The sequence below is a fragment of the Rousettus aegyptiacus genome, unplaced genomic scaffold, assembly GCF_014176215.1.
Source record: "Rousettus aegyptiacus isolate mRouAeg1 unplaced genomic scaffold, mRouAeg1.p scaffold_m13_p_5, whole genome shotgun sequence".
In the NCBI taxonomy this organism is placed as follows: Eukaryota; Metazoa; Chordata; class Mammalia; order Chiroptera; family Pteropodidae; genus Rousettus; species Rousettus aegyptiacus.
Genome location: NW_023416308.1, coordinates 16,287,588 through 16,309,334, shown reverse-complemented (window position 1 = coordinate 16,309,334; position 21,747 = coordinate 16,287,588). Strand labels below are relative to the sequence as shown.

Genomic DNA, 21,747 nt, shown 5'->3' with positions numbered 1-21,747 from the left:
GGAAATACTGGTATATTTTTTAAGTGCTGAAGGAAAGAAAATGATTAATTGACACATCTATACCCAGCTAAAAAAATCTTCAGGAACGAAGGCCAAATCAATTCTCAAATTAGGGAAAGCTAAGATCATTCATTGTTAGCAAACCTCCTCTAAAAGAAATCTTCCATCATATGGAAGATAAATGATATCAAAGGGAAACAGAATTTCAGGAATAAATGAAGAGCAACAGTAATTATAAATATTCTCTTAAATTCTTTAATATATGTATGGTGGCTAAAAACAAAAATTTTAACACTGTCTGGTAGGATTTTCACTATATGTAGATGTGTTATATATCACGACTACTACATAAAGCAGGAAGGGGTAAAGAGACCTATATGTGGTAAGGTTTTTATATTCATCTTGAAGTGGTAAAATATTGAGTATGTAAAGTTAAGTATATATATTATAATCTCTGTAATATAATATATATACTTTTTAGCAACCTCTAAAAAGCTATACAAAATTAAAATGGAATACTTTAAAAAGTTAATAATTCAAAAGAAGGTAATCTTAAGGGAAACAGGAATGATAGCGAAAACAAATAGAAAACAATAAAATGGTAGACCTAAATCAAAATATCAATAATTTTGGTGTAAACACATCAGATTGGATATATAAGAAAAGACCCAACTATATGATGTCTACAAGAAACCCACTTTCAATATAACAATATAGGTAGGTTAAAAGTAAAAGAATGTAAAAAGACGTGCCATGCAAATACTACTTAAAACAATGTTGGAGTGGTTATATTAATATCCGATAAAGTGGACTTCACAAAATTAAGGAAACAAGACACTGCATATTGATAAAAAGGTTGATTTACCATAAAGTCATAACAATCCTAAGTATGTATGCACCTAACAACAAAGTTTCAAAATACATGAAATAAAATTAAGAAATGAAAGGAAATACAGACAAACCCACAATTTCAGTTGAATTCTTCAGCACTGCTCACTCAGTAATCGATAGAACAAGTAAACAGAAAATAGAGAAGGAGATAAAAGAATTGAAACTACTGTCAATCAACACTGACATTTATCAGGCACTCCACACAAAATAACCTTTTTTTCCCCCAAGTGCACATGAAGCATTCACCAAGATAAACATATCCTACATCGTAAACATTAACAAATTTAAAAGAAACAAAATCATACAACGTATGTTATCTACGATGAAATTAAACTAGAAACCAACAACAGAAAGATGATTGTAAAATTTCCAAATACTTAGAAATAAAGCTACACGCTTCTAAATAATCCATGGGTAAAGGAGGACATTTCAAGGGAAATTAGAAAATATTTTGAAATGAACAAAAATGAAAATACAGCACATCAGAATTTGTGGGATACAGGCCTCAAATCAATGTTTCCACCTTATGAAATTAGAAAAAGAACAAAATAATCCCAAAATGAGCAGAATTATGGAATTTATAAAGAATAGAAATCAACAAAATAGAAATGGGAAGAATAGAGAAAATTTAAAAATACAAGGTTGCTAGTTCTTTAAAAAGATTTAAAAATTGATAAACCTCTAGCCAGACGAATAAAGAAATAGCGAAGACAAATTATCAGTATGAATGATGAAAAGGCAGTATTACTATAGGCCCTGTAAATAATAATTAGAGAATATTACAAATGACTCTACATGTATAAATTTGACAACTTAGATGAAATGGACTTATTCCTCTAAAACCATAAATTATCAAAACTCAGCCAAGATGAAATAGATAACTTGAATAGTACTTTAACTATTAAAGAAATTGAATTCATTGTTCTATCCTTCTGAAAAAAGAAGTCTATAAGCCCAGATGGTTTTGCTGGTGAAATCTACTAAATATTTAAAGAAGAAATAATACTGATGTGTGAATCTCTTCCAGAAAATAGAAGAGAGAATACTATCCAACTTTCCCTTACGCAAATAAAGGGCAACTACAAAAACCTATAGCTAACATCATAGTTAATGGTAAAAGACTGAACACTTTCTAAGATAAGGAACATGGCAAGAATGTCTATTTCTCACCACTCATCTTCATCATCACACTGAAAGTCCTAACCTATATAATAATAATAATAATAATAATAATAATAATAATAATAATAGAAATCAAAGGCATTCAGATTAGAAAGGAAGAAATAAAACTTTTTCTATTTGCAGAGGACATGATTGTCTCAGGTAGATTGCCAAGGAATCTACAAAAATGCTCTCAGAATAATGAATGTAGCAAGGTTACAGGATACAATGTCAATACACAGAAAAACAATTGTATTTCTATATACTAACAATGAACAACTGAAAACCAAAATTAAAAAAAATTTTTTTATAATATGCTTCCTCAAATGAAATGTCAGGTATAAATATAGAAGATCTACATGCTGAAAACTACTTAACACTGATGAAAGATATCAAAGACCTAAATCAATGGTCAGATATACTATGTTCATGAATCAAAAAATTCGTGTCAGTTCTTTCCCAAACTGGTTAATCGATTTAGCACAATTTCAACTGAAATTGCAAGATTTTGTTGTTGATACAGACAAGCTGATTCTAAAAATTTATACAGGAAGACAAAGAAACTGGAATAACCAAAACAATGTTTTAAAAAATAAAATTGGAGGACTCACACTATGTTTTTAAGACTTACTGTAAAGCTACAGTAATCAGGAATATTGAAGAGAAAGACACATATATCAAATAATAGAGTTCAAAAATAGACCTACACAAAGGTGCAAAGACAGCTCAATGGGAAAAAAAATAGTCTTCAATAAACAAAGGTGAACTTTTAGAAACCCATATGAAAAAATATGAACCTCAAACTAAAATAAACCTCATCCCTTATAAAAAAGGATCATAGAAATAAGTGAAAAATTTAAACTCTCAAATTCTAAAATTTTAGAGGAAATCTCTGTGATCTGAGGTTGGGCAGAGTTCTTAGACACATCTGACACCAAAACAATCCATAAAAGGAAAAGCTGGTAAGCAGCACTTCATCAAAATTAAAAACTCTGGCTGTGAAAAGATACTTTTAAGAGAATGAAAAGATAAGTTAGATTGGAAAAAAAAATTTACAAAACCATATCTGACAAAGGACTTGTATCAAAAATATGTAACAAATTCTCAACACTCAACAGTGAGAAAATAACCCAATTTAAAAATGGGGGGCGTCCAGTCCCAGCCTTCTCTGTGAGTGGGCGGTGGGCAACGCCAGGGTGATCCATGCCCCATGTTCTCAAGCCTGCATACTCTGAGAGGATGCTCAGACAGATTGAAGCCAAGGCCATTCTTTTTGCTGTCATTGCCAGGGGAACCACCATCCTTGCCAAACACGTGTGGAGGAACACATCCTGGAGGTGACAGAGCAGATTCTGGCTCAGATACCTTCTGAAAATAACAAACTAACATACTCACACAGCAACTATTTGTTTCATTACATCTGCCAAGACAGGATCATGTACCTTTGTAGCATTGATGACAATTTTGACTGTTCCAGAGCCTTTAATTTTCTGAATGAGATAAAGAAGAGATTCTGGACTACTTATGGTTCAAAATCACAGACGGCACTCCCATAGGCCATGAACAGTGATTTCTCAAGTGTGTTGGCCACACAGCTGAAGCATCATTCTCAGAATAAGGGCCTAGACAAAGTGATAGAGACTCAAGGCCAAGTGGAACTGAAAGGAATCATGGTCAGAAACATAGATCTGGGAGCCCAGTGAGGAGAAAGATTGGAATTATTAATAGATAAAAGAAAAAAATCTCATGGATTCATCTGTCATCTTCAAAACAACCAGCAGAAACCTTGCCCGAGCCATGTGCATGAAGAATCTCAAGCTCGCTATCATCATCATCATCATCATCATCATCATCATCATCATCATCCTATCAATCATGTTCATCTATATCACTGTGTCATCTCTGTGTAGTGGATTTACATGGCCAAGCTGTGTGAAGAAATAAAAAAGACAAACCAATGATACAGAAGAACAAGGAGTTAAAAGCCCGAATGATTTAAACCTTTCACTACTGACAGATGGTGTCTGTGTCTCTTTAAACCTCTTTTGGTTTTTAATCTTGTTCTATGCATCTAGATTTATCTTTGTCCTCTCAATCAGTTTATTCCAGTGCCCCTAAATTGAACCATTTATTGCAACAGTAGCCTTAAAAAGGCTTTTTGTTTCTTTAGTTTGTTAACTAGTGTTACACACTTAGAGAAACGTTTTTGTGTGATTACACAAAGCCATCAAAAAGGTGGAAAACACTAGTCTTATAAATCGTCTGCTAAAACTACAGTTGAACGTTGTATGTGCACAGAAAAGTATTCAAGAGACATGTAGTGCTAACATCTCATCTTTATGTCTTTTGTTATTGAGTTTTAGATGTCTGAAAACAATATGAATGGAGAATTATTGTTATTTGGGGAATTCTAATTCAATTGTTGGTGCTGCCTGCTTCTAGGAGCCCAAGCAGATGAAGTAGTAGACATTTTATCTTGGTCAGAGAGAGAATATTTTGCTAACCCATTATAAGTATGCGGAATTATTTTTTACTTCCTAGTATTCACTTTCAGGAAGAAAAATTTGACTATTTGTAAATCTCGCAGAGCTTGGTACTTTGTTTCCCCATTGCAGTTGATTTGAGAAGATAATGGTTTAAATATTGTTGAAAGTTATGGTTTTTTATATATTTTTCTTCAGTTGATTTTTAGAGCAATTCTATAGTTAATAGAATACATAGTGGAGGGGGTGGGAAGGCAGAGTCCTCTGGCTCACCAAAGCAAAAGGAGAGAACCACAGAGGACTTGCTAGTATTTTAGCTCTATGAATGGAGGCAGTGTGGGAAGTTTTTTTCTGTCTGGGAAATGCCCAAAGAGAACATGGTCAACTGCTGGGTTTGGGTTTGGCTGCTGTTGAATAATAATAGTCTGAGCATCCTTTGTGGTTGAGTCAATTCTTTAATCTACCTACTTTTGAAGCATTCTTTTGTGAAAGGAGTAGGCACAACGATGTATGACAGTTTAGCATTCATTTAACTGCACTGTAAGAAAACAGGAGCGTGATCGCTTTGCTTCGGCTACTCTGACATCTGTTAACTAGTATGTACTTTTGGTGTGTATCTGAAAGGACATTTACTGCTCTGAACCTATGTGCATTTATTTATTAATACGTGTCAGTAAATGGAAAATACATTATATTGGACTATTTCCCCAATGAAACACCAAATCAGTCTATAAAATCTAGCCACTTGTTTGGCCTAGTCACGTGCCTTGAATATATATATGTCACATAACCTGGCTGATGCTACCTGTTCTTCCATCTAAACCTTTCGATTCATTAATTGGACATGGATTTTAGCCCACTGGAACGTTTTTCCTGGTGACCATGCATTCCACAAATGCTTTTCCAATTCTGTTTATCAACACTAATGGCTTTTAATTGCATCAGCATTTCCTATTGGAAAACACATTTGTTCCAGGAAAACATTTGCCATTCCTGAATAATAATTTCTTTAATCCAAAGAAGCAGACTTAAAGTGGATTTCCCTTTCGTATACACAACTGAATAAAAATGGTGAGCATGTCTTAGGGATATATGATCTGTTTACGTATAAGAATGCTTTTTAATGCACATATCTTGTTTTAAATGATGCGCAAACTGAAGGTATTAATGAAATTTAAGAGTAATAAATAAATAAATAAATAAAATAAAATAAATATGGGAGTTGAATAGCATTTAACCAGAAGTGAGATGGAAGACAATTAAACACACAAAAAAATGCTCGACATCATTAACCATTAAGGAAATACAAATTAAAACCAGGTATGTATCAGAATGGCTAAAATAAAAAATGTTGACAGTACCAAATACCGTCGAGGATACAGAGAAACTGGGTTCTCATAGTGAAACAAAAAAACAGTATAGCCACTCTGGAAGTTTGGTAGCTCTTTGTAAAGTTAAACATAATCTTTACCATATAACTGATCAATCCCTACTCTTAAGTTCACATAAAAACCTATACACAAATGTTTACAGCAGTTTTTATTCAAAATTGCCTCAAACTGGAAGCCCAAATATTCTTCAACAGGTAAATATAAAACAAATCCTGATATACCCATATGATGGACTACTACTTAGCCATAAAAAGCAACATGTGTGAATCTAAGATGTTACACTGGAAAAAACCAGTCCCCGGATGTTAGGTCCTTTATGAGTCTATGTATGTGACATTCCGGAAAGGCAAATCCATAGGGACAGATAACAGATCAGTGTTTACCAGGGGCTGGGGTGGCATGAAGGTTTGACTACAAAGGGGCAGCATAAGGGGATTTGGAGGGTGACAGAACTGTGTCCTGACTGTGGTAGTAGACAAATGTGTTAAAACACACAGAACTGTACATACAAAAAAGTTACTTTTATGATGTTAATTTCAAATTTTTAAAGAATGGAAACAAAATATATCCAAATAAATTTCTCTTTAAAATGCTTTAAAAGAAATTTTCCATTTGGGTTTCTTCCAGGAAGGCTGCTTTATGAGGACTCTGCTATGCCAGTCCTGGTGTTTATACTGTAAAATGAGATCAGTCTAGAAACGTAATTTTCCTTCTCCCCACCATCCTCGATTTTCACCCCTGGGCATGCTTGTTGTGGAAACTGGGGGTGGGTAGGAGATAAAGAGCATTTGGTTGGCACCGAGTTCTGGACCCACAGAGCAGTTGTGCTTTTGTCTATCTTATATATTATCTGAAAATCTCTGTTAGATAGAATAGCTGGTCTTGAGCCAGATCCTCAGGCCCCTGGGAGGTTTGAATAGTCCTGGATTTCAGGGCCTACTGGTAGGGCCCACTCACTTGTCCCTTTGGCATGTATCTCTGTGGACCCCAGTGGAGTTGAACCAGACCAGGACGCTGGCTCTAATGTTCAGTGACCTAAACAAGGCCTTTGAGGGGAAATTGGAAGTGTGCTCCTGGTTTTAGGCCCACAGGTTGCAGATGGATTAAATACAGTGGGAACTATGCGAAGGCTCTGAAATCTAGGCCCCCTCTAAGGTAGGATCTGAAAGGGTTCAAACCATTTTTTTCCCCCCACGAAGGATGACTTTTTGGAAGAACACTTTGTAAACAGTAAAGGGCTGTGCAGAGGTGGGAGGAATGCCATTATGAGGATGACTGTGCTGACTTAGGCCAGCAGGACCAGAGCATTAACCACAAGAGCTGCTGGTTACACTGAGCACCTGCCAGGTGCCAGGCACCATGCTAAAGAATCATCAGATCTTCATGACAACCCTGTGAGAAAAGGGCTATCCTTGCTTGGATAGATGAGGAAACTGAGGCTCCAAGAGGTCCCAGATCACATGGGGAGGTGATAAAGCTAGGTTCCAGTCTGCAACTGCAGCCTTCTGAGCCAAGGCCTGCGAGAGGAGCCCCTGAGGCCTTCCTTGTGTCAGGCCTTCTCTCCAAGGGTGCCCAGGAGGAAACTAATGTCACCTTCCCTCAAAGGCTAGTGGGAGAAGCCAAGGGCACTCTGATACCTTGCCATGCACAATACAGCACTCAAAAAAAGTTTTTCATAAATTTATACAGTAGAATGCCTTCACTGAAAAATATGCGTAAATCCAATCTAGAAAACCAGAGTGGTCCCCTGTGGTTAAAGGTGGAAGCGGGGATGGTCTGGGCTCCTGGAGCACACCGAAGGTCACTTTTCCAGTAGGTTGGCACTTACTGTGAGAAACGAGGTGGTGCCATGATGTATAAGGCTCTGGTTTGGGGTTTGAAAGAACAAGGTAGGATTGTGGCAGACCCATTCTTGGGTTAGTGGCTTAGGAGAGGGCTGCGGGATTCCGGACTGACCAATTACTATGGGCGCTGGTCTGTGTGACCTGGGTACTATCTGCCTTACTCTTCCCTCTGGCCAGCAGCCATGACCTGTTATTTACTGGGTAGGAAACTTATCTTTACCATCTTACATTTAGTGAGTTTAATCTTTAAAGAGATGGATTCCAAGGTTAAAATCTACAGCACCCTTCCTTTTTTCTTGGCTCTTATAAAAAGCATCATCTGTTTTTTTTTTTTTTTTCCTGGATCACAAAAGTAAAATGTTTAACTTCAGATGTTGGTGTAGGATCAACAGCAGATCTGCACCTCTGACCTCGGTGTAGGGGCTGGTTGCATGGCTCACAGTGGAATCATTAAATGGACCTCCTTCTCGTAGATGTCAGGGATCATTCCCATAGGGGAGTTGACCATGTGCACACTGTTCTTGCCAAACAGCTGGAACTCATAGTGGATGAGCTGTTCCCAAAAGCCGTTGTTGGGCCGGATGATGGGCCGGCACGATTTGGTCCATGTATGGGCATCCAGCAAGGACATAGAGTGGTATTTCATGAGGTAGGCAAGGCAGAGGGCAGCTGAGCGGCTCACGCCAGCTGCGCAGTGGAGCAGTGTGCGGCCCTGCTTCATTTCCACACTGTGGATATGATCAGCAATGGGGTCAAAGAAGTCACAGAGACGTGAGATGGGAGTGTCAGCCACAGGTACCTGTACATACTGGATGTCCTCATATAAGGTGTTCACCACCTCCACTGAGACGTTGATGACCGTGGTGATCTGGTTGCTGGAGAGCATGAGCTTGTTGTTGGCAGCCACCCCACTGCTGATATACAGGCTGCTAGTGATCTGAGACAGGCCACTAACCGAGGGCTGCCGGAACTGAACCGGGAAGGTATATGGGGGTGCTGTCATGAGGCCGGCCGGTCAGTGTCCAATGAGGCATAAAGGTTGCATCTTTCTGTTAGGCTGTGTCCATGGAAAACTGCAAGGAAGGAAAGAATAATTAGAAGGCAGGAGCCCAGTTGTGCCAGAAGGCCAAACCTGGGGAATTTCCAAGAAATGGATGGAGGTACCTAAAGCAGATTGCCCAAAGTGGCCATCTGACCATCATGGTAGAATGACCCAGGGAATTTATTAAAAATGCAGATACCCAAGCTTTTCCTCAAGTCTACTGAGTAGGCACTTGGGGTGAGGAGCATGAATCTACATTTTCGGCATGCTTCTCAGAAGGCTTAATGTGCTTTGCCTTGCAGCACAAAGGACAACCCCCTGAGCCTGGCACTGAAGGCCCTCCTTGAGGGGCCCATTTTCTTGGGCAGGCCAACTTGTGTCCTACAGCTGAGCAATGGCCTGACTCTCCAGCTAGGCTCGCACAGCCCTGTTCTCCCTTTTCTTCAGAATCCCCTCCTTCCTTCCAGCGCCTCTAAGTGGGAACAACTCACATTCTCCTGACTTTATGCTCAAATCATGAGACTGAACCAGTAACATGAAACCACAGCCCACTGTGCTGGGAGTCCCTGGTGGTATAAGAGAGAAAAGGGTCTTAGCTTCCCCTCTTCAGGAACTATCTCCTTAAATAGACAAAAATGTGCCCATGTGAAGCTGATGTTAAATTACAGTCCTACATTGTTAACCATGCTCCTGCACCTTGCCTCTAAGGATAGCCTCTGAAGAGGGTCGCTGAAAACTTTCTGGAAACCAGCATAAGGGGCACCATAGCAGCCTCCAAGGGCAAGTGCAGAGAGGCAGAGGGGGCTCAGGCAGATAAGGCATACCAGCATGATGCTGTGTACAGCAGGATTGTGACATGTACCCCAGGGAGGGGCAGACCCCTTTCTACTAAGAAATCCCAGGCCCCTTACTCATCTAGTCTTGATCAAAGCTATACAAATACCACATTTTCATGCATTTCACTGAAATAGGTGCATTTGAATTTAGAGCACATCTCTCAAACCAAATGGCAGTTTTCATCTGGCACAGACAAATGAGGAGCTGAAGTTCTGTTCCCAGGCTTAATATATTTTAGTGGCTACCTACTGTCGAAATGAGATGGAGCCTCTTTCCTTGACAAGGCCATTTACAGCCTGGCTTCTGCTCATCTCTCTAGCCTCCTATTAGCCTTCTCTAGGTTCTGAAGGGCCTCAGCTAGGCTGAGCCACTTGCAGTTCCGTATGGACACCTGGTCCTTTCTGGCCCAAGCCCTTTGCCTTTGGTGTTCTCAGTCTCTTTCCTTACAAGTCTGTCGGAAACTTATCTGTTACATTCAGCAGAGAATAGGTGAGCCTTGAATCTTAGCCAAGGATCACTTGCTGAGGGAAATCTATGGTGATCACACCCCTTCCCCACATTTGATAAAATCCCTGCTCCAGGCTTTCTAAGCCCTGTGTGCTGTCCTTCCCAACACTTTTTAAAGGTGTCGTTTTGCCTTGATCTGTTCGTGACTCTACTGGGATATCACTGCATCTGTCTTCACTCCTACTGTATCACTAGTGCCAAGCTCCATGTCCCCACAAGTAGGTGCTTGAAAAATATTTGCTGAATGAGAGAATGTTTCCAACAACCACAATTCTGCCTTTTGAGACGTTTTCTGGAAACAATATATACTCAGCCATGTTTCTCTAGAATTTGGAGGGAAGGCTGGGTGGAGGTGAGTGTGGTTCCTAGGCTGCTGGAGAGGAAGGACTGCATAGGTAAATCCAGCCAAGACCTCAGAGTCAAATGCATCAGGCTTACCCCAGGAAGGGAATATGGGCTGGTTTGTTCTAAAGGTCATGTGAAGGCAGGGAAAAGCCCCCCTTCTGCAACCCAGTTGGAAGCCTAAATGCTAAGGAATGTTTTGGATCCACATCATCGAAAAACCCAGAGAGAAGTGGACTGAGCCTCGCCCTCCCCCCCATAAAAACTAGGGTCCAGTGGACAACAGGGAAAACTGCTATTCATTACAGTGACAAAAAGTTTGCAGAGACACTGCTCTTGACGGTGAAGGTAGCGACAGGAGGAAAGTCGTTTCCATTAGATGCTGGGTACGCTGAAATGTACAAAACAGCTATGGCCCTCTCTTTCACAGAGCTCAAAATCTAGTGGGAGACACAAACATTAAACAGACAACTATAGGCGCAAGAGTTAGAAAACAGGACAACAGTGCCTATCTTATAAGGATCTTCTGAAAATTAAATGAAGCAACCCAGGTAAAGTGTTTAACACACGGCCTGGCACAGCATGCACCCTCTAAATGATAACTACTGTTGGTACTGCTAGAGAAGTTAGAATGTGGGGCATTATAGGAGTGAAGTCTAAAGGGATTTACTTCAGGCCCAGGGCTAGGAAATTGCAAAGATCGCCTGAATAAATGACACAAAGATAGGAAGAACTTTTAAAGTGCGGGGGAGGGAGGTGGAGACACAGCAACTATGCAGTTCAATTTTATCATTTCATAGCCCACAAAGCCTTTGGCTTCCCTCATCCGGTTCGATCTTCATAGCGACATAATAAACTGGTATCTGGAATTAAAAACTCCATTTTACACATGGGGAAAGTGAGGCAGGGAGGGACCTGTCTAGGGTCACAAAGAGAGGTCTGAAAGCCAGTCTTTATGGTCGCATTTTGTGTGGGAAAAGTCGGCAAACACCGAAGGGTGTCTGTTAATACCGGGTTATGAACGAGAAACAAAGTCCAAGGGTTGACAGGAGTGAGGTGCCACTTCCAGGGGAGAGCCAGACACGTTTCCTGGGAAGTTGGCGTTGAAATGGCTTTCCTCATCTACTGGGTGTTAAGACCCAGATGGTCTTACCTCTCTCCCGCGGGCGGGAGGGCAGGTTCGTTCAGGAAGCAACCACGCCAGAAGCTTCGGACGAGGGTCTCTGGCAGAGAAAAGACCAGTCACCAGCTGGGAGCCACAATCCCCAGCGGCCCGGCGCTCCGGTTTCCATAGCAATGGCCCCTCAGCGCGGAGGAATCCGCCGTGCCGAGTCTTCGGAGAAACCGCGGCCTCTTCTCCCCGCCCTGGGGTTGCCCCGCCCGAACTCACCCGGTTACGCGCTCCGCGTGATCGCTGGGGCCACAGCCGTCCTGGCCGAAAAGTAGTGTCGTCTCAGCGCGCGGCAGCTCACTCCATTGGCCCAGCCCATCTCCACGGCAACGCACCGGCCGCACCACGGCGGCCGCCGAGGGACAATCCTGCTTCGACCGCAGCTCCCCGGGTTCCGCATGCACGTCCCTCCCCACCTCACTCGTCTCCAGGGCAACGAGCCGGGCTCAGCCCACCGCGTCTGCGCAGGGGCTCACTCTTCGTCTGCTGGCACCCGTAAAGCATGGCGCGCAATTTGGCTTCTGTTGCTGAGTCGTTCCCCAGCGAGGAAAACGCTACTACCCAGCAGTCCAGGCCCTCGGTCACGTGGGCCCTAAGTTCACCCACCGCGCCGGACTCCACCGCCCAGGCGACCACCAGCTCCCGCACCTATCCGGCCTCGGCCTTCTTCCGCCGCGATAGGCTTGGCAGCCGCCCCGAGGTCAGATCTGTAGGGACTCAGCCACAGACCTGCTTCCTGCGGCCGCGGATGGCGCGGCCGCTAGTGCTCTTCAGGTGCGGCTTGGGTACCCCGATCAGACCCCTGCTCCCTCAGCTGGCCTCTGGGACCCAAGTCCTGGCCCTCCCAGAGCCAGTCAGGTCCTTTCTTAGATTCCAGAAGAGTCCAGATTTCTGACAGACCTGGGTCCAAGTTCCTTTTCATTCCAACTCCACACTGCCAGGAGCACGGGAGCCAGAATTTCTTCAGCCCAGACTCCAGGGAGAAGCCGGAATTGCCACCTCCAGCTCACATTTCCTTCAAATCGACTTGGCCCTGTAGTCTCTCAGGCTTGACATCATGTAGCCCGGGGGTCCCCAGTGCCTTTTTGGGCCAAGGCTTGAACTTCCTTTAAAGCCTAGTGAGACCCAGTTCCCCCTCAGTCCCCAATACCTCTCTTCTCAGATACATCTCTTCTCAGCCTCTGTGTTCCCCAATGTCCCTGTGATGCAGGACAGGGTGAATTTCCCCAAGTGACGGTGAGATCAAGCCCTGTACCAAGAGAAGAAGAGGTCCTTTGATGGAGAGTGAAGAAAGAATTCAACACACACGCCAAAGTTAAAGTCAAAAGGAAAGCTTATTAGAAAAGGATTAACACTCCACAGGCAGAATGTGGTCTTCTCTCAGAAACAGTGCAAGGGACCAAGAGATGCTTGGAAAGATAGTGAGTAGAGGCGGGCCAAGTGTTTAGGGAATTCAGTTCATATATCACTCTTTAGTTCCTGTGAATTATTGTTTAAAAAGCTTTGTCAACCCATTTCCTTTGATGCAGACATAACAGTGAGGAAGGGAAAGGTATGTAGGTATGTAGCTGTAATAAGTTAAGACTATGTAGAGTGAAAGGCCTGCCAGCAGTTCTAGCCTTTAATTCATAGATTCCCCCCATGGTTTTAGCCATAGGGAATGAATCTTGGATCCTATTTCCCTTTCACTGGTGTGGAGAATGGGTCGTTAGTAATCCACCAGAAATCTTCCTTTTTTTCTAAAGATGTCCTCCTGGCCTGGCCTCAGGGCTAATCAACACATTATAGTCTCTGAATGTGGCTTGATTAACCCCACAGACACACATTTCTCCTCCTTTGCAACCCTCACAACATCCTCCAGGCTCCCACAGAAGTCTTGCTTTGGAGAGCAATTTGGTTCAAAATTACCATTATTTATTAACTTGAAAGGGAATATTTCCTGTCACTCCTTTTCATTGTTGTTCCCTCCCAAGAAGTAATGGTATATTTGGTGCAACACTGAATAGGTGAAGTGTTTTATGTCTTTAAATATTTTCTTTTTTTTTTTTTTTAAACGGGATTTAGGGGACTTTTGTATGTGAAATTCTTGATTTCAAAACCAGCTCTTCATCGCTTCATTCCTTTTTCTGTTAGAAAAATGTAAATGGGAAATTGGGGCCATTTATTTAGTTCTACTAGTGTGTGAATGTAAAAACATGTATAAAACCATAGTTTCAAATTGGCTGAAAATTATTTAGAAAAAATTTTAATTTTTCTAAATATTTTATCCTTTAAAAATTGTCTCTTTTTTGGTCCTATGAAAGCAGTATACACGCAGAAAAATCAGACAAGACACAAGCAAAATGAATGGCCAGAGACAATCGCTGTTAACATTTTGGTATATATTGTACCAGATTCATTCATATATATCTATGGCAACATGCTTACACACTTTGTGTGTGTGTGTGGTGGGGGGATGGAGAGGGGAGGAGTGTCGACAAAAAGTTCATCAGCTTTTTTCTCCAGTACACTATGAATGTCTATTTTATTCAAAACTGCATAGTATTTTATTGTGTGACCTAACCACAATTTATTCGAGTGCTTCCCAAATTGTACATTTAGTTTCCAAATTTTAGAATGAAAGTACGAGCAATTATTTTGAAGTGGGCAGAAATATTTAAAGGTACATAGTTGCAAAACCACTTCATGGTATAACTAAATTATCAAAAAGTGAAAACTCGGTGCTTGAGATTATCCATTTTTGACTAATTCCTCATTTTGACCAAATAATCTCTAGTTTCATCTGGTTCCATTTCACTCCACCCCACCCCATCCCGTCTTCTACCTCTAGCCTTCAGAGTTTCTTCAAATGTTTGTTCACCCCAAACTTCCTTCATTTCGATTTTTTCTAAATCCTTTTCGCTTAGAATTTCTTTATTAACCAAACTTAATTCTGTCCAAACTTTGTATTCTCTTTTTCACTGCTTCCTCTGAGTACCCTCTTGCAGGCCCCCCTTAAAAAGACTCTGGAGCAGGTGCCCACTCCTCAACCTCCCTCAAATTTGTTGTGGTGCGTTCAAATCTAAGACCCACGGAGCCAATTGAGATTAATTATGAGCCTTTATTAGCCGGCCGGTGACTGATCTCCCCACTAGAGAATCAGCCCCGAACTTCCAGAGGAGGCAGCTTTTAACGCCCAAAACTACATCAAACAAACAAGCAGGTTTACAGAAGCAGAAGTTACCATTAGCATATCTTTGCACAGGATATCTCCTAGAACTTACCCCGGTTAAACATTAAACAAGCAAGCAAAAGTAAATCCTTAATGCTGGCTTACTGGAAAATTTTCTACCCTTAACAAATTCATTCCTCTAAACCCTACCTTACAACTTTTGCTCCTCTCCTCCAAGATCCCCACCTCCCATTGCATCCTGCATCTTCACCATGGGACAGTTCTAAGTCCCTACTGACACTTCTCTGGGACTTTTCACATCCTTCTCAGCATGGTTTTTCTCTCAGCAGTCAAGAAACACCCCTTTAGTATAAATTTTCCACCAGAAGAAACCTAGGTCTATTCCCTTGCTCCTTTGACAAATATGACAGAACTGTACCTTTTCCAAGAAACCTGGGGAAGCCTCAGCCATTGCTCTAGGACCCCATGAAATCAGGCCTTGTCCTAGCCATGACCCCAGCCATCTTAACCTGTATCACCTTCGCCTGCTCCCCCCAGCTTAATGAATTCCAGCGAAGCAGCGGTGACAAAATTTTTACCCAAGAGCCACTTATCTCGGGTGATTATTCGTGACAACCTCAGTGCACAACGACTCTATGAGATGGAGGTAAAGTCCTCACAAGTTTTTGTAATAGAGGGTGTTAGTGGCTTGACACATGTTCATTTCACTCTCCCCAATACCTTGGGGAAAGATCACAGATCTTAGAGGTGATAGGGAGCTGTCAAGGTGCTCTAACGCAAATCCCATTTTACAGAGGAGGCAACTGAAATTTGGGATTATTCATTTGCCCACAGTGTCGCAGCTGTTTCTAGACGGAGGGAGCCAGGAAAGGATTTTATGTCTCTTGACTCTTATGGCATTTATTCCCCCTCAAAGCACATTACCTTTCTATTTGGGGAATCCGTGAATGGATTCCTACCATCACCCACACAAAAAGAAGTCTTGGGTCCTAGACCTTCAAGTGACATCAACACATTTTAGTCAGTTTTTTTTTTTTTTTCCCTTTAGGGATCATCCCCCATTGTTCATAAGAGAATTGAGGTTCTACTTTTTGTTTATGGAGAAGTAGAGCTTGACCAGCTTAGATGAGAGCCCTCAGAAGAAGAGGAGGGAAACCACAGTGCCATTACCCTGCAGACCCAGATTGATTAATTCATTAAATGTATCTTTAGGGCCTGTTGGGACAGGCACTGTTTCGGGCACTGAGAAGAGACTAGTGCACATGACAAAGTCCAAGGATGTACTCATTTTTTCAAGTGGAGCAGGCAGCCCAGAGTTGAGCTGCTGTCTGCTTTTTACTCTATGGAGCTTCCCTCCATCTTCCAGGGCCAAATCTAGATGGACTCATAGGATTCTCACATTGAAAAGAGTGGGAGAGGCTTAAGAAAGTGCCAGATCCTCTCAAGGACCACAAAGACCAAAAGAAGAGTAGAGATCTGGGTGTTTCTCCCTCTGCCAAACTTCCAGATACAAGGGAAACAAGGTGGACCCGAAGAGTCCAGTTTTGTGAGACCTTGGGGAATTATATTTCTTTCAGGACTCTTTTTCCTTTATAAGATAGGATCTATTAGGATCCTTTCAGTTGCAGGTGACACAAACTGAATTTGAACTAGTTCAAGCAAAATAGAGAATGATGAGTTTACATAATTAAGGATGGATAGAGCAGGGTCACCAGTGTTTGAGACGAGAGAAACCAGGGTTCCAGCACCATTGGACATGTGTTCCACTCACTCTCTCCGTCTCCTTTTCTGCTTTTTGCATGTTGGCATCATTATCAGGTTAGCTGTTTCTGGGGAGTACGGTCATAGGAAACCTTGGCCTATAGCCCAGAAAGGAATTAGAGTGCTTCTGTTGCTTGAGTTAGACAAATCCTGGAGAAAGACTCCCGTTGGCCCATTTTGGGCCATAGGCCCATTCCTGTCCTGTGGCCAGGTTGTACGGGTAAACGAGTAATTATGAGTGGCCCAGGAGAGGTTGAGGGTAACCCCCTCTAAATAGGTGGGAGATGTTGTACTTTTGGCAAGTAGGGTGAGTGTCTTTAAGATACTGTACCTGGAAACTCTTCTGAGTTGGTTTTATACATACCAGAGGGCTGTGCCATCCTCCAGCCATCCAGAAGTTCTTTTAAAGCCATATTGAGCTCTTCTATATTTTAGGTACTCAGTGTTCATTATGGTCAGTGAAATGGAGTAGCTTTGCTAAGGTCACAGAGTGCATTATTACAGTTTCAAACCTGGATCTGACTGACCATGGTGCAGGATGTTCTCCCTTAAGGACAGGGACTGTCTTCTCATTGTTTGTAGATCTAATGGCTTGCTGAAGGCCCAGCTTGTAGGAATTTCAGTGGATTTGAAGCCTGAAATGTCTTCTCCAAAGAAGTGCTAATATTAGGGGAAGAAGTGCTAATATTAGGGGAAGAAGTAGCATTGGCTAGTCACTGATTTCTCAGGGCCATAATGAGGACAGCCAAGGTCTAGTGTCTTGGGAATCCCCTGGGCATACTCTGAGAACAAGGGATGGTGGCTAAGATCTCTTCATCTATGCCCATGATTCTTAACTGGGGCCAGTTTTGCCCTTTAGGGGACATTGGCAATGTCTGGAGACATTTTGGTAGCACAAGTGAGAGTGGGACGGTTCTACTGTCATTTAGTGGGTAGAGACCAGGGATGGTACTAAATATCTTACAATGCATAGGACAGCCCCCACCACAAAGAATTACCTAGCCCTATGTGTCTGTAGTGCCAAGGTTGAGAGACTCTGATCCATAGTAAAGGTGAAGCTCAAGGTGAAATCACTAGCTTAGAGAGGCCGAAAAGCCTACTGTCATGGGAGTGAACTAGAAAATGGTGATACAAAGCAGCCACTTAATTTCTCAATGGCTGTACCAGCAGCATCTCAGATACATGATAAAAATATAGATTCCTGGGCCCCATGTAAACCCTACTAAGCTGGAATCTCTGGGGTCTATATTTTTATCAAGCAACTGAAAGGTTTCTGATGTTCAGCCATTCAGAGACCATCGATTTGAAGTATGTCTTTTAGTGTCCATATTCTCTGCCACCCACCCTCTCTCTTCATCTCTTGTTCCCAAGATCCACTTAGGCACTAACTCCCTGTATCAAATAATGGTGGCAGCATTGTGGAGCTCTCTTTTGTTTACATTATGCTGAGTATTTTGAGACAATGTCGGCGCTTAGAATCCCCAGAATTTGTTACAATGTTGACTCTCAGGATTGCCTCTCACTTGGTTCTATTTCAACATGCCCAACACTTCACCAGCCTTCAAAACCCAACCCCAGTTTTTATGCCAACTTTCCATGAGGCTTATCTTGCTATCTACCTTCTTTGAACGCTATACTGTTTTTTAGGGCTGTATCACTCTCTGCTTTGCTTAGAAATATTTGGTTAAGTGTCTCATCTTCCTATGTCATAATTTCTGTGAAGACCTGTGGCTGATTTTCCATAGTATCCACTCCACAGCTAGCTCACTGGAATAAATAGATGAGTGAGTAAGATAGAGGATGTGCCTCCTCAGAGCGTAAAGTCTTGTTGGGGACAGGACAAAGCTATATGATAGAAGAAGTGAGTTAAGTGTGATATGGGGGATGTCACAGACAATATGTGGGAACCACTAAATTAGTAGGGACAGGGTGATAGAAATTAAAGAAGGGGTGAGGAATAAGATGCACCCTTTTCCCACATCCTCCCCACCTCTTTCTGACCAGTTTTCAAATAGAGTTGTTAAGGTCAAAATCAGTCTCCTAGGCTGCAGACGTTCAGAGGGCACCATAATGGTTATCTAGCTCAATGCCCAGGGAGACGGGGCTCCCTGTGAATCGAATTATTTATGGAATATTGGGTCCAGCTGGTACGTTTTCACTCCCATATCAGTAGTACAGATGCTTCTCTTGCTATGAAGTAGTTTCCTCACCCTAACCTCTCCTCTGTTTTTTATAAGACAAAAGCTTCAGACAAGACCAAGAAAAAGATGAGCTACTTGTATGACCACCTGAAAAAAAAGTTCATGACGGACCAGCTTAGAAAGCTGGGGAGTTGGAAACGGGACTCCATGAACCTCCGGCAGTACCTGAATAGCACCGGAGTGCAAGGTCACTCCATCCTAAAAAAAGAAGCTAGCCACCGCCGCCTTCGTGGCAGACAATCTGCCTCAGGGGCATGACAACATGAGACTGACAGGAGGAATAGATGTAGAAGCTAGCCAGCTGACACCATTGTAGAACAACAATAAACCAAGACCAGTAGACAGTGGAGCATAAAAACTCTAGCACTTCTAATATTCCCCGTCCTGTGCCACCCCTCTGTTCTGGTGAAGGAGATCCCGATAGTCCCATAGCTGCCTGAGTGGAGGAGACTGAATCAAGGCAGCTTACATGGTTAAGGCAAAGATCAACCTTGTCTGAGGTGAAATGCCAGGCCAGGTATGCTGAGACAGTGGTACCTTATATGGGAAGGGCTCGGTAATGCCACTGCCTAGCATTCCAGTGGTATCAGGGTGGAGCATCAGACAGCCCTGGGTCAAGTGCTATTTATGCTGCCCATCAGGTACCTGACTTTGTAATCTTACTGAGACTGTTTCCTTATCTGAAAGAATGCGAGAGTAACAAGGGAACTTACCTCCAAGAACTGGCATGAGGATGTGGCCTGCTTGGCCCAGGGCCAGTCATTTCCAGTGGCTCTCATCACGATGGCTCCAGTTGGCTTCCAGCCTTGCCAGTCCCCACTCCCTGGCCTGCCTGTTATTCCAACTACCCCTCGACAGTTCCCCGCATTGTGCTTTTACTTGAGCAGACCCCTTGTCTAGAATGCCTCTTCAGTCCCCCGCCCCCGCCAAGACCCCAAGGCTCTCAGGAAATGCTCTTCATCCTTTAAGGCTTATCTCAATGTCAAGCTTCTCTGACCTTCTACCTCCTGTCTGCCCCTTACTTTACCCTGCCTAAGTTACATGGGTTTCCCCTTCCCTCTGAACTTAAATTACCTGTGGTGGCTTCACTCTGCCTTTTGTGGTAGCTATTTGGGTATTTGTCCAACCCCTTATTAGACTGTACAGTCTTTGAGAGCAGAGACCAAGGATCCTCCAAGATCCAGGTCGGGCCTCTTCCATGACACTTCCCTCGCCTGGCCACAGTAGAAAGGCCACTCCTACCTGTGCCTACGCCTCCATTTTGCACCACTAAATGATTAGTAGGGTTGGTTGGCCATTTCTTGTTTGTTCCCTGTCTCCCTGACCACATTGTGAATGTCTTAATGGCCAAGACGCCTGCTAGTTCATCCCTGTAACCACAATGCCTAGTAAATAGGGTATTCACTCAGTGATGTTTGAATGAATGACTACCTTATTCTTTTTTTTTTTTTTTTTTTTTTTTTGTATTACAGCGTCACCACCACACACAGAATAAGAGCCTGGTACATATTTTTTTAGTTAACCAAGTCCCCTCATTTTATAGAGGAAACTGAGGCCCAGAAAGGTGATCTGACTTCTCAACATCACATAGCAAATTAGTGTCTGAGAACTAGAAGCAGGTTTCCTGACTGCTGTGGAATAGTCATTCTGTATCACCGCAGTTGCTAGTTAAGGACCTCAGTCCTCTTGGTGGCTTTTGGAAGTCCTCCTCACCATCCTCATCCTCACTCATCACGCCTCTCCAACATTGCTGCCTGGCCATTCAGCAGGCTTTCCTCTAAGCTAGATCTCAACGAGCCCCCAGCACAGGGGAGTAGACAGGGGTAGGGAGCCAGATGTTTGTGTTGTTTCTATTTCCTCCCTTTATGCTCTTCCTTGGAGAACTAAAACATGCTACTTTTGAGTAGGAGCCGAAACAATCTTTTTCTATGTTCTTGTACATTTCTTTGGTTGAGCACAAATGATTAGAATAACTGATTTTTATATATTTAAATTTTGTTATACAAGCAATATGACCACTTTTGTCAAACAAACAAACAAAACAAAACAAAAAAACTCTTCTATTAGATCAATCACTGCTTGAATTTTGGTGTATTTGTTTCATTTCAACAAGTCTTTTTCCTTGGCACTGTACCTGGAAAGGAGAAAGGCTTTGGAGATCCTGGAGTCTTTAGAGGTTCCACAGAGCAGCCCTGGCCCCTCTTTTTCCCAAATTGTCCCCAGGAACTCTCCACCTCCTAGATTTCACCTAATACAGCCTCTCTGAGCCTTACCCTGGTCTAGCCACCAGCCTCATGCACCCTTTTTCCCTGATGGCAGGCCTTGGTTGAGTGTCTTTGCATCTTATATTGTGGCCCAAAGGCCCCCTGGGAGTGAATGGGTATGGGGGTTGGTACATCAACCTAATGAGTCCCTTTGTAAGTCCCTAACTTATCTCTGATTGCCTGGACTTATTCTTCTCATTTTTGCGTTAAAAACCAGAGGATTTTGCATTTAAGTTGGTAATAAGAGGTGATGATATTCTGGAGAAGCAGCTTAATTATTGGGAGGGGGAAAAAAGATAAAAAGGAAGGAAAATCAATGAGGGAAGAATGGAAGGATGTTGGATGGGAAGATATTGTTTGAGAAATAGAATTCTGAAGCTTAGGGATGGGGTTAGAGATTCTCCAGTGGAAACATGCCCGTACCCACACACAGAACTCAGTTCAAATGAAATCTTATCTGGAAGCCCATTCAAGTTATCAAAACCATTGACATATTAATGTTTATTGAGCACTCAATGCACCAGGCACAAGGCTTTTCAAACATGATTTATTGAGTCCTCCCAACAACAAAGAAGGTAATTTTATTGGCCCTGTTTTATAGATGAGAAATTGCAGCTCAGAGAGTAAGAATCTAGCCTAAAGTTGGGCAGCTGATAAATGACAAAGCCCACCTCAAGCCT

The 21,747-nt window shown here is 42.4% G+C and overlaps 2 protein-coding genes and 1 pseudogene across 3 annotated transcripts; 2 read left to right on the top strand and 1 right to left on the bottom strand.

The window, feature by feature from the left end:
* The first annotated feature begins 2,863 nt into the window (after positions 1-2,863).
* On the top strand, positions 2,864-5,714 carry LOC107505524 (annotated as a pseudogene).
* A 343-nt stretch (positions 5,715-6,057) lies between these two features.
* Positions 6,058-12,018, bottom strand: DUSP18 (dual specificity phosphatase 18). Of its 2 annotated transcripts, XM_016135735.2 has the most exons (3): positions 11,889-11,998; positions 11,652-11,721; positions 6,058-8,843 (listed from the first exon to the last, which is right to left on the bottom strand). In XM_016135735.2, the coding sequence occupies exon 3, from the start codon at positions 8,771-8,773 to the stop codon at positions 8,207-8,209; it is 567 nt and encodes a 188-aa protein (XP_015991221.1). In that variant the 5' UTR covers positions 8,774-8,843; positions 11,652-11,721; positions 11,889-11,998; the 3' UTR covers positions 6,058-8,206. The 2 variants fall into 2 exon arrangements, with proteins under 2 accessions (XP_015991221.1, XP_015991230.1); XM_016135744.2 differs by lacking the exon at positions 11,652-11,721 and having other exon boundaries at positions 11,889-12,018.
* Positions 12,019-12,141: 123 nt separating this feature from the next.
* CUNH5orf52 (chromosome unknown C5orf52 homolog) lies at positions 12,142-19,354 on the top strand. Its single transcript, XM_016135767.2, has 3 exons — positions 12,142-12,443; positions 15,379-15,487; positions 18,840-19,354. Exons 1-3 carry the CDS (start codon positions 12,172-12,174, stop codon positions 19,059-19,061), a joined length of 603 nt encoding a protein of 200 aa, XP_015991253.2. The 5' UTR covers positions 12,142-12,171; the 3' UTR covers positions 19,062-19,354.
* The last annotated feature ends 2,393 nt before the right edge of the window (positions 19,355-21,747 follow it).